The sequence below is a fragment of the Malaya genurostris genome, chromosome 2, assembly GCF_030247185.1.
Source record: "Malaya genurostris strain Urasoe2022 chromosome 2, Malgen_1.1, whole genome shotgun sequence".
Classification (NCBI taxonomy): Eukaryota; Metazoa; Arthropoda; class Insecta; order Diptera; family Culicidae; genus Malaya; species Malaya genurostris.
In genome coordinates this window covers 91,297,174-91,310,820 of record NC_080571.1, presented here as the reverse complement: position 1 = coordinate 91,310,820, position 13,647 = coordinate 91,297,174, and the positions used below count along the sequence as shown (strand labels likewise).

Genomic DNA, 13,647 nt, shown 5'->3' with positions numbered 1-13,647 from the left:
ATTACATGAACTCTAAGTCTACCACAGACTCTGACTTCAATGTATACTCACCAAAGTACTCTAACACAAAGTTTACCAATATTTCCATAGGGCACCATTCTTAATCACTAATAAATCAATTTCATATTACCACCACAGTACGCATCGAAAAAAAACTTTGAACTTACAACTCCAGTAAAAATAAACGATTTTGTTCACATTTTGTCGTTGGTTTTTTGCACAAGTTATCCGATATTTGGTATGATTATAGATGACATACTTACAATTATTGAATCGTCAAGCTCATCTGATGCTGTCATGCAACATACGGACAAAATTTTTCCATAAAGTGAAGGATACGATCTTATTTTTCCTCCAACATTGCGAAAGCTTCATTCAACTTTAGGGAAAAATTTCTTCTGTGTTCAACTCTATGATAACTTCAAAATGGAAATGAAGCTTGCATGGAATGATTTTTGTAACAGAAATACCAAAGATCACATTAATTTCGATTCAAGAAAACATACACACAATTGTAATACAATTCCATATTTTTATGCCATTCATATAAATAGTGGAAGAGAATCCGACGAAATGCGTATAAAACTCCTTCATTGTTAAACATAAAATTATTCGAACTGTTCATGGTCTTATATGATGTCAATAGTCTGTCTGATTATCGATAAACACAATTTCAAACTATTAGGTAAAAATTTTACCGAATCAAGTTCACAACAAGTGCTTTTATTGCAATGTCTGCTAATCAACTAATCAATCCCGCATTCTCCTAAATAGCAATTCGCAACTAATTCTGATACGACGAAGCCCAAACTATGTTGCAACAAGAGCACGAACATGTTTTGCCTTTCTCTATAGAAAGGTATTAGAATTGCTAGAAAAACCAACCCATGGACAACTTGACAGCTCCCATACATCGAGAATATAAGTAAAAGTTTTGGTTCTCTGGTCCCACAATGGCGTCGTAAATGGAGTAACATTTGGAAATAACGCATCTGTTTTTCGACAATCTGCGGTTTAAATTTTTATATTTAAATAAGTAAAATAAATTTTGCTAGCAGTTTTTTACAATAATTAAATAAGTTACTATGGTTTAGTATAAGTATAATTTTTCTCTTTTCATCAATAGAAGGTTTACAAATAGTTCATCACATTTTAATGAACAATGAACGTGAAGTAATTTATTCTACTGAATCTTGAAGAACAATACTACTAGTTTGCAAACCAAGATTAAATCTATGGTTCCCTTATCTTTATCCAAGTTAGAAGATCATCCAATGATAACAAATACTTCTACAAATTGCTACTAATTCTTTGCGTGTTCATTGATACGACTAAATACGTTAGGTACTCTTTAGTCACACGCCACATTTCAAAACACACTTCATTTCTAACTCTATCAATTACTATTAATAGTTATCTTTTCAGAACAAAGAGAAAACGTTGTGCAAAGTGAATTAAAAGATAGAAAAATTACAAAATACGCATATTTGTAGATTTATGACGGGTGTTATGGATGAGTTTGTTGCTATGCAGCGCTGTTAGAAAAAATCGCAATATTTTCATTTCATTCAGGAGTTCTTGTGTGAATCACAGTATGAAAATTACGCTCCTTTTAAATATATTGGTGGAACCATACACAGTACCCGTAAACAGAGATGTCCATCTCCTCTGTGTGACGAAGAGCAAGCAAAATTTCTCCCCTCGCACTGACAACTTCAACGAGAGCTCTTATCTTTCACATATATACACCACTGTTGTATAAATTGTGCACGCATCATGAGTGCGTTTGTTTATTTCCTTTTACCTCCTCCACTGAATCGCACCAAAGTGCTAGAGAAGAACTAATAAATTCTCTGAAGTGGATGCAGATACTTTCGCAGAGGTGTACACGCCGGTGAGCACTCTGCTGTATGGTTTGCGTAGAAGAAGCGTGGACACGCAAAATCAGCAAAATAAAACAATTTATCGTAAAATTTTCGGTTTTTCTTTCAAATTTTTCATAGTAAGGCCAGATCTACTCTCTATTAATTGAAGTTCACAGAAGTGTTCGCTCACCATCACGCGCCAGTGGTCACTTGGGTGTATTTAGACGAGAGCGCGTGAGAGCGATTCATGCGAAGAGAATGTGTTTCACTCGCGCCAGCTGCTTTAACCACAAGCACACACTCAAATGCTGTCTATTCGACACTGAGAAGAAGTGCGCTTTTCTCTATGTGCGATGCTTCGTTTTTTGCATCCTCGGTGTGGACAAGAATCTGACGCCAGCGTGTATCACTCTAGTGAAATGCCATCTCTGCCCGTAAACAACGTAATGAAGTATTGATTTCTCTTGTAAGGGCATATTCAGGAGTGTTCTAGTTCTAGATGCATAATTTATGTCAATTTTGAAATTTAAATCTAGAAATTATAACAAAATAAACTGGCAGCCCCAACAGCGTTTTATCTGTGTTTCAAATATAGAAAAAATAGAACGGCAATGTATACCAGTTTTAAATTTGACAGTAGAACTGGTCGAATAAATAAAACTAAAACGGATTGCTGGGGATACGTTTGTTTCAGTTTCATTTACATTATAAACCACCCATATGAATCTTGCAGCTGCTGAATTTGCTCTAAACTTTTTGTTTCATAATTCATTGCACCCGTGTTGTATAGGTACACTAGCGCCCTCCTGAATTCAGTGGAACACATATGAAACAGGTTCATTTCTGTCAGGTTGTGTATGGGTTGAGAAAAGAAAGAAGACCCATAATGTTATATACCATTCGACTCAGTTCGACGAGATCGTGAAATGTGTGTTTGTGTGTGTGTGTGTGTGTGTGTGTGTGTGTGCACTTTTGGAAGATATTTATACGCGCTCAATTTTTTCAGAGATGGCTGAACCGATTTTAACAAACCTATGCTCGTTTGAAAGGTACTGTCGGACTATTGATCAAGTTCGAAGATCAAATGAATTTGACTTTTGGTTCCGGAGATATTATGGTATAAGTGACGTAACCGACAAAACACGTTGTTTTTTACCGCTGTAATGTATATAAGGGTGCCGATATTTTGGGATCACCTCTAATTTCGTAAAGCGCTATTGTTCATTAGTTTAAACATCTCGAAAAAAGTCCTCATGCAAAATTTAAGCTAAATCCGACATAGGTAAGGGGTGCTGCCCAGCGGTTAAAGTTTGAAAATTTTCGATCTCGAAAAAGCCTAAAATCTTAAAATTGCATGAAATGTCAAGATTTAGTGTTATCTCAAAAAAAAATTTTTTTTTGGAAAGATTGACTTACTGGGACTTAGAAAAATTTTGAAGTCCCAGAAAGTCGATATTTTCAAAAAAAAAATTTATTTTTGAGATGACATTAAATCTCGATATGCAATTCTAAGACTTTTGGCATCATTTTTTTTTGGATTTCGAAAATTTCATATACTACCACTAGCAACAGTGGTGCTTGTAATATTGAAGATTAAGCTATTGTTTGGGTCTTTAGTCGGTATTTATTTATGTCGTTTTCGCTTGATGACAAACCTAACCCAGTTTCCATTTTAACTGCTGTCAAACCGTTTGTTTGAAATCAGTTTCGAACTTAGTTTTAACATTGTTAGACTGAAAATCGAGTCAGTTTCGAACCTGGTTTTTATGCTCAAACTTCCGTTGCTAAGTGCGAAACCAACACATTTTAGTGGAAAATGTTTGTTTGATGAAACTACCCTGGGTCTGTTTCAGTTTTCTCAAGTGAAAACGACATTAGTAACAATCTTCGAGGGTTTGTTTCTTCATTAAATTGGATCCGGGCGATTTTTTCTTGTAAAAAGTCTCATACAAGCTTGAAACCGCAAGCACGAAAATACGGTTGTAAAAAGTTGTAAGGTTCCTACAGCACTTGAATATAATACAAGACGTTAACTGCAGTTGGGATCTAAATTTTGTGCCACCCTAATAAGCCTACGCGTTGAAAACCCATATTATCCACCTAGAATGTGGGGTTACCATAGCACCCAACTGTAAACATGGTAGAAGCATTGAATCAAACCAAGCGTGAACAACGCAGGAAGCGTGAAGCCGTACTCCTCGTGACTGATTGGTAGGAATAGCCAGCTGTTTCTATATTCAGGAATAATTATCAAACTACCATTTTCAGGAGAGTGAACCTAAACTGAAATGCAGATCAGATATACTGGTGACGGCATGTAGTTGGTTGTTGTTTCGGAACAAGCATGGATCAAGATACTGCGAATGCATTTAAATCACTGTACGACGAAATTGATAGGTTGACGTATCATGCTGTAAGTGATATAAATTTCGAAAAGTTCACAAGTGCACCGGATGTAAATCCAAGACCGGGAGAAATTTTACAAATCTGTGACATCGATGAGTTGATAGAATATTCAAAAAAGTTTGTGGATAAAACAAAAAATGAACTCCATACCAATTCGAAGTGCTATGAAGAGCAAGCTGTACAATGTTCAAGAAGCGATAAGAAACTTAATAAAAAAATAAACACTCCACCAAAATGGATAAATAGTAATCAAAAGCATTCGACTAGGACCAATCAAGTGACGGCAATTCGAATCGTCAAGAGAATACCGAAAGTAAAATCGGCAAGTACTGTACAAGATGAAGCTCAATTGAACAACCAGAAACCAGTAAGTCAACCAAAACAAGTGCGAAATATTGGAACTAATATCAATTTCATAAAATCGAAATCTATTAAACAGCAGAACAGTACTTCGCCAACAACGGCCAACCTTCTGCCGGTTATAAAGAAACCAGTAGCAACTCAGCCTTCGAAACGAATCTACAGGTTTTACAGTAGTAAGTTGAGCCCTAGCGAGCTTTGGGAGCAACAGCACCCAGAGCTAACATTTGAAAGCTCCGACAAAAGTTTATTTCCCAGAAGAATTAAAAAGTCCGAGATAATTGCAACGAGTAGCTTACTTAAGAGCGACCGTAATGAAAACGTTAAGATTGTTCATCCGTCTGAAGGATTAAATACGTTCGAGGTGACTGCCGAGTCCGATCCAAAGCAAGATTTAGAACAAAACATAGTGGAAGCCACTGTACCACTTCCGGAACCACCTGTTCCTAAAATAACGAGACACATCATTCCAACGATAAGCATTAAAGGAGATTGGAAAGCTAACCTACGCGTACAGGAAATCTACAGAATTGACATATTGGATGAGAAACCAAACGATTCACGACTCCTTTGTCCAGATAATGCAAGATATCTAGAAATTAAATATAATCAACCGGCTAGTGATAAATCTACCGAAACATCCTCAAAGTCTGTAGAACATTTAGGAACAGTGAACAATGTAGATAAACTCGAATCAGAACATCCAATTATTGCTCCTATAAAAAGCAATGGAGCGCAGGACTCTAATTTTCAAACGAACAAAAACCCCAACATCAACAAGTATCTACAACCATTCATGAACTGTAACAAGGAAAACACCGGGTCCAAGAATGACCCTATAATTGCTGTGAGCGATGACGATTCCAGCTCAGAAGAAAGTATTCTTTTCCAGCTTGATTCCAGTGATAGCAACACCGTCGATGGTGCCACAAAGTTGGACCTTAAATTTCGTAAAAACGCTTCAAATCAAACTATCAACATATCAGATCAAATTATGAACAACATATCTACAATTCCCATGTTATTGAGTCCATCAAAATCCGTTCAACTACAAGTACCGTCTCCCCCTCCGGTCCACAGTCCGAGTCCGTCCCATTCGCCAGCATCAGTTGCAAGTCATAGAAAAGTCAGTCCGCCCATGTCACCATCGGATACAACTCCACCGACAAAGTTTCTAGAAAATCTTAGAGTTTGGAAATCCGCTGTTCAAGCACAATCGGAAAACATGAAACTTGGCAATCAGCTGTCAGATAATCTAGACGTTCTGCGTCGGAACATGGAGATAATCGCGGGAGAAACCCAGAACATCGCCAACATCTCTCGCAATTGTGAAAAAAATCTTCTGCAGATGGAGGCGATAAAAGAACAGTATGCAAGAAACTTCGACAGTACTTCGCCTGCACGAACTACGGAACATGGCAATCCGATGACGCCACTTTCGAGATATTCAGAATGTTTTTGTTTTGGATGCAAACCAGTAATTGACACCATTGACGAAGGTATGACAGTCGAATTAGTGAAAGATCATAAAAACTTCCAAAAAACAGTACTCGAACGTAGTCCTAAGTATTCTAAGATGATAAAGAAAATTTATGAAGATGGTCAAAATCAAGCATTTAAACGAGTCAACCCACCGCCAGATGAAGCAGTGGAAAGAGCAGCCAGAAAGTTTCTCGAATCATGTAATCGAACGATTAGCAGAATAAGTTCCCGATCGCACTCTTCTGGATCGGATAGTTCTTGGGTAGCATCGTATCGATCGAGTACCTCAAACGACCGAGGAAGCACAAGCTCGAGTTGGTTTGAACACGATCTGAACAGTGCAAAGGATTCAACGGGCGAATCGTCGAACTCCGAACGACAACTTGATCGTTTGAGTAACGGTTCGTCAGCAGGTGAAATTTCGAGGGTAAAAATTTCACACTCAATCAATAGCTCGGTGTCAGATGAAGGTGAAGTATTTAGTTTAGGCGAAATCAAATAGAAGCAATAAAGTTGTACTACACGTTGAGTTTTGTTTTAATTTATTTATCGAAGTTCCCGAAGGCATAACACTCCTCAATACCGCCTACAAGGTACATTCTGTTCAGATACTCTGAAATTTGACTCGGTAAACACTGAATTTGACTCGAATATCATTGTGATTCCCAATTTGATTCCCAATTTGAATTCCAAAGATGAAACAATTCATTCCGGGCGAAATCAGTAGGTCCTTTTGAAACTCACAATGAATTCCGATCCAAATTTCGGACAACTTAACTGTGCAGCGCTCCCATGACGACTGACGACTTCCACTGGCTTTTGGTGTGGTTTTGCAGTGTGCCCGGCTGCGACTGTTCTTCGGCACAATTCTGCTGTTCGGCGCGATTGACAACTAGATTTTGCATGGTGACGGCACACATGAAACGTCGATGAAACAAACTCATCTTTAACAGCTTTCGGTGGTTCTTTATCATTGGAATGACAAGCAATACAATGGAATGATACGGAATGAAAATGTAAACAAATCACTGATAGCTGTCAATCCATCCAATTTATCCAGCTCATTTTGTGAGGTTATGTCATATTCGTGCAAAACCTAACTTCCACTTGCAGGCTTTTGGTGTGAATTTGCTGTGTGACCGGCTGCGACTATTCTGCGGCGCTCGCTTCATTCCAAAAGCGTGAGGTCTACGATTTATACCGATGCAGTTGTACAGCAGCAGATATTTTGTTCTCTTCCTCAGAACGCGTTCTGATTAGCTGGATATGGATCAAATCAGGGAGGTTTTTCAATAGTGTACTATTAAAGCACGTTCAAGTTAAAAAATGCTACTACCTTGATCAAAAAGTTTCCGGAATTTATTCAGAAAATTAAAAATACAAGATTATTCATCAAAATCGATATTATCCCCTTCAAAGTACTTCTCAACGACTGCAACACACTTATGCCATCGCTGGATATAATTCTCGAAACATTTTATATATTCAATTTTCGTAATGGCCATCAGTGCCATCTGCGATTTTTCCATAATCTCATCTCGGTTGCTGAAACGCGTTCCACGGGGCGGTTTCTTGAGTCGACCGAACAGGAAAAAGTCGCAGAGAGCCAAATCAGGTGAATTCGTTGGTTGCTGTATGGTATTCCTTTCGTTTTTAGCAGAATGTTCTCGGATAATGATGGCATTGTGTGACGGTGCGTTATCGTTGTGCGAGATCCACGAGTTGTTTGCCCACAAATCTGGTCTTTTTCGACGAATTGCTTCATGCAAACATCTCATAACGTCCAAATAATACTTGTCGTCGGTCTGGCCTTGTATAAGGACCCAATTAGCAATCAAAACTTGTTAAAATTGGCATGTTTCACCATTGCTACAGAACGGTTATTCATGTCAGATAGGTTTGACAAATGATTTTACATGTTTTTGTAACAAATGTGAAAATCATTCATATTACTGCTTGTGAAACCAAGTCAAAAACCTAAACGGATTAAGTTCCACATCGGTTTATTTAACTGATTCTATAATAAGTTTATTTGAGCAGTTTCATTTTTGGTTTCTGCTTAACAAATATTACTTCTATGTAACACATACAACAAGAAACTTGTTGCACTTCATACAAGCAAACTGCGCTTTTTCAATCGCACAATCGTTGCGAGAAGAGTGAAGAAAAACAATGCTAGAACAATGTTTGCTACTTGGGGAATTCATGTTACACAACATCCTTGTAATTAATGAAAACTGTGAGCTTCGCCTACTTTTCCGACTGAAAACAACAAGTTTTTCGCGGCTCATGAGGTGTACGCCATCGTTTGATGTCTAGATCAGTGCAGTTAAACTTCATTCAATTCAATTGAAACCGAATGTAAAACACACTGACGATCGATCTCTCTACTGCAGTTAACTTTACACTCTTACACACACAACGTTCGCTGACGTACCGAACCGGTAGCATTCAGTCCTTCAATCGATTATCTTCAGATCAAAGCTCAGTTTCACCACCGTCAGTAGATCTTTGGAAGAAACAAAATGTCTTTTGAAATAGTGTGGGAGCGGCCTTCGAATGAGGCTCGAAACATTCGAATTGGTTCAAGATAATAGACGAAAGACAAAACAGGTAGCTGAAATATTATTTACAGAATATACATAAATTTACTCCTTCAGTTTTTGTTTTTTTTCCCTTTATGGGCTACTCTGGCCGAGGGGGGTGGTTACAACGATCCGCACTTTCCATACCGGACGAACTAGGCTATGGTGCCCAAATGAACACTAGTAACGAAGGAGGAAATCCTCCAGCATGTAACCCAATCGACAGATTCCTTTACGGTTATCAATTTGCAACGAAAGATACGAATATCTTCTATTGCAAGTTCGCCAGAGAATTTGACACTTGAGCAGGAAGTGAGTGCTTCACCCTGTAACCAGTCAATCATTGAGTCGTGCGTCTGTATCGTATTGGTATTTTGTCATCCTATCAACTACTTCTGTGTCTTAAATGTCCTCGTCGATGAAGCTTTTCAAAATTTCGCATTGTATCCGCTTCGGTCTTGGCCCTGCTTTCCTAAATAGTCTTTTATGTCTGAAGCGGTACTTACGATTATTACTTTAAAGATCATAAATCAATATAGGTATGTTTGGTCTACTAACACTATCCAATCTGATCTATTCTGATTGTTTCTAGCTTTGTCGATGATACGTTACGTTTCCTTTTGCCCCATTGCATTGCTTTTTACTATACCGGAAAAACCTGTTAATATCACAAGCTAATAGATTATCAAGAATAAAGGAATAATAATAAAATTGACAATAATAATAATAATAATAATAATAAAAGTGATTTTTAAAAAATAGTGTTGCACTCACCTTTCTCCTTCAGCACACCACAACTTACCTAAAGTTAGGTTCTTACATAAAATGGAGGATGATCACTATCGTGGTACATTGCAGGGGTCTTTCTTCTCACATCTTCTTGGCCTTGAATCCTCGATGACAATCCTCTGCTTCAGCAGACTCATATAATTTAGTTTTTCATGATGCACATAAAATAAAATAAAATCAGATGTTAGTGATTTCGTTAAATTATATAATGTAAGGGTGCGCATTTAACACTAGCTTGCCCAGTAAAGTCATACTATGTACACAATGGATGGATTGCTTAAAATTCTGTGATCTTTATTTAACTCTTACTTTAACTCTATAAGCACTAAGGCACTCTGCACCAGCTTTTAGTTATTCTGTCAGTTTTTTTTTGTTTTGACTTTCTTTCTTTCAATCATTTTGAATGATTTTGAGCAATTTAGGTTTATACTAATTTTTGGGCCTTCTAGTGTTGAGCACGCATCCAGGAAACAAGAACTACATGTATTTCGTGAAGAAATACTAGGTGTGATTGGATGAAATGGTCCACGTGAACCGTTCTCTTCCAGAAACACACATCTCACACTCTTAGTTAGAAGGTGACATCTGTGTCCAAGTTGGAGAAATCTAAGTACATTCAAACCTTCCCCGATTTGAGAGTGTATTCACACCTGATCAATCAGTTTCGCCCAGCCCGGTGGCAAGGATAGGGCACTCCAGCAAGTGCTACCGTAGCCAACATCTGGGGCATTTGGTGGGCAATCAGAGCGCTCAGAGTATGGTAAACAACAACATTCGGGCGTTTCAAATCGAGTAAAATCTTAATTTTTCTTATCGTAGTGATGATATTCTGATCGATAATTTGCGGGGAAGTGCGGTAAAGGGTACTGAATAAACAAGTAGTTTGTAATATCCAATTTTTTGTTAGCCATTCTTTTTCATTGTTTTGGTTTAAGCAGAATGATGCTGGCCACAGTTTCATGACGTCATAGCAGGGGGCTAGTTTCGCCGTCATTGCAATTTGTAAACATTACCGATACCGAGCCGGATCGGAAAGGTTTGAAAGTTCCTAAACGGTTCATAAGATATCAATTTACTCCTATTCCTGATAACAATAGTCCTCCTTTTAGAATTAAATTCACCAAGCTCAGGACGAATATGATATATTAATATTCATCCCAACTGGATCAAAATAATTCAAATTGGTGACCAATTCCAGGCATAAGAATGCTCGAAACCACTTGATGACCTATTGTCAATTTCAAGCATTATTAGTCCTATCCACTCCGTGATCGATCCAGACAACATAATAATTTTCATCTTTTGCATTTATAAGCGAACGATCGATCTCGGTATGGTCCGACTTTGTCAATAAAAGTGTAAATTGACTCCCTCCCCCATCCACCAACCGGGGGTACGCGACCTGTAGCTCATCATCCAAAGCCCATGGATACAACGCATACATACATACATGTATAAATATATACAGGCAACAAGGCATACTGACATACACACATACATACATACACACACATGTGTACATACATATACATATATACAAATATGTATTTCACACGCAAACATTGTAACATTGATTTACTATTTCTATTCTAATAGATTTTAACTAAATTCAATGTGCCAATAGTCATTTCATTAATAGATTCACCATATTATTCTACCGATTACTCGACTTTCAATAAATGAATTGTGATGAAATCAAATACAAAATCTTTGCTTCATCTCTGATAAGCAATACCGCATAAAAGTAGTTCAGAATATGTACGATATTGCTGTTATAGCGACGCGAAATACTTCTAATTTCATTTTACTCTCGAAGTCAATTTATCGAACAAACACAACAGATCTCGCTCTAACTAATGGTTTTCATATATGAAATGACTAATGGATTTGAGATGAATGGAGGTGCCGTCACCCAATTTCTATCTCTTCTATTGATCGATCGTTGGTCCTGAGCTGAAACGGTGGCCTTTATTACCGTTCTTGCATTCCACTTCACTTACACTTCACTCACATATCACCTCATCCATCAGATCCCACACGAGCACAACACAACCTCACAGAATAAATGTCAAAGATGAACTTAATTCACCATTCAACTATTCCGTTATCGTGTGAAACCTGACTGGGGTACGTTCATTTCACTTAATTTCCACTTCACACTGGTAATAAGGGCCGGTAGTATGAAAATGAAACATAAAAAAGAGCTCAGTTAAGCCCTACCGGCCTCTCCAACCCCGGATGTTGGAGCGTATTGCAATCAACATCTTGTTCAAATCATGCCTCACTCAATAAGCTCAATAATTAAACTAAAAGTTATAACACATGTTTATATTAAATTGTAACAATAATTAATCGTATATGATGATGTTTGCAATACCGTCAAGCCCATCAACCACGGGAAGGAAATTCACTCCTTCAGTTTTTGTTTTTAATACTATACTCCATTTATAATTCCATTCATTCGAACTTGCTCACTACCAAAAGCAAAGACAATGAAGCAGCTAGACTACTTGGCACTTGAAACTGAGTAAGTAAAATTCAAATGACTAGGTACAATTATTCAACTGAATTTGTATCGATATGCTGGCGGTCAGTGGTTATAAATTTCATTTTCATCTGATTTCATTCGATTGAAAACGAAATTTTATCCCACTGGTCTGGATAGCGTGTCATACTCGGAATCCAAGTTTCGTCTCCACTAATAATCCGTTTGACGAATGTTGGGTCAGATTCGGCCTTGAAAATCATGTCTTTTGCCACGTCAACGCGGCCCCTTTTTTCATGAAATCGTACAAAATCGGGGACACACATAATCGCAGATGTACTCAATACAGTGTAACTTTTACAAAATTTGATAGAATATCAATGACAGATGTGGCAACCTAATAAACATCTAACCGGGTGACTGACAGCGCCACACGGTAGTGATTCCGGGAACTTTTTGATTAAGGTAGTATTGGTAGTTAGATTATTTGAATCCTTATACAAATCACTGAGCTATGAGCTTTCAAAATACGAGAAAGCAAACACGCGTCATAAGTTTTCCTCTCTGATACTCTTTGATACCAAAACTTTTCGGAAAATTTTATTTTCAATTATTTGAAACTATGTCATACAACTGAAAATTTTATCATAAAATTATGATTATATTTTCGATGGCATGTAGCAAAAATTATGTTGATACGTTAGATACAACAAGAGATATTCCCGATAAAAAAAATTACCACTCTCTCAGAGGCGCCCTATAGCAAAGTAAGTCATATTCACGACAAAAAACTCCAACCCAAGGAACTGCGTCCGGTTTGATGTACGCCTCATTGTTCATTTAGATGCGTTTCGGCTTCATCAGCATGTCGTGTTCTGTCTGTGTTCTGTCCAACTGTTCGGTTAAGGCTTTGATCAAGGATGTCTTCTATCGTATCAAAGAACGCTTTCTAGCAACTCTTCACACGATTCAATCAGTACCATCAAAGAGAGACAGATATCATCTCAGCAACAAAAAACCGGCATGGTTCATTTAACATAGAACGGACACCAGACACTGCGATACTTGCGATTGTCTCTTAGTAAATTTCACACAGCGCCGATCATTTCAAAACTGTATCTATTTTAGTAAAGGCCGAGAAATACTCAGAGTATGAGGTGGAGCGAAGATATGTAGACAAATTCTCTCACGGTTCATGCATTGAGAGGCAGTGAGTTCTTGTAGCATCATCTACCAGATTGATGATGTTGTATACAATGTAGAGAAATATTGCACAGTTCACATCAAATCGAACTGCCCACTATGAAAGTGTGTTGGATCAGAAGTGTGATCATAACTGCAACTGCTCTTTACTGACAGAACTCTGATGTCTATAACAACACAATCATATGGTTGTGTTTTTTCCTTGTTTCTTTCTTGCTCGTTGTCAAATTTGTAAGCAGGGTTACCAGTTTTGCAGATATTGAAGAAAACTCCATAGAAAAATAATTTTTTTCGTTGATTTTCTCAACTTTTTTTCGGCAACCATGATTGAGCAGAAAAGATTGTCGTTAAGAAACTGTGTCAAAAGTTCAGCTTTGAAAGCAATCAGCAATATCTGAAAGAAAATAATTACCTAATTACCGGTAATACCACGAAAAACTGTCTCTTTTTCGGATATAAAACAAACCAACGA

The 13,647-nt window shown here is 37.6% G+C and overlaps 1 protein-coding gene across 1 annotated transcript; it reads left to right on the top strand.

Moving 5' to 3' along the window:
• The first annotated feature begins 4,001 nt into the window (after positions 1-4,001).
• LOC131428704 (uncharacterized) lies at positions 4,002-6,615 on the top strand. The gene is made up of 2 exons (XM_058592749.1): positions 4,002-4,076; positions 4,134-6,615. Exon 2 carries the CDS (start codon positions 4,210-4,212, stop codon positions 6,613-6,615), a length of 2,406 nt encoding a protein of 801 aa, XP_058448732.1. The 5' UTR covers positions 4,002-4,076; positions 4,134-4,209.
• The last annotated feature ends 7,032 nt before the right edge of the window (positions 6,616-13,647 follow it).

Bases quoted from the DNA above. Each gene is read 5' to 3' on its own strand.
- LOC131428704 (XM_058592749.1), top strand. From the start codon at position 4,210: ATGGATCAAGATACTGCGAATGCATTTAAATCACTGTACGACGAAATT.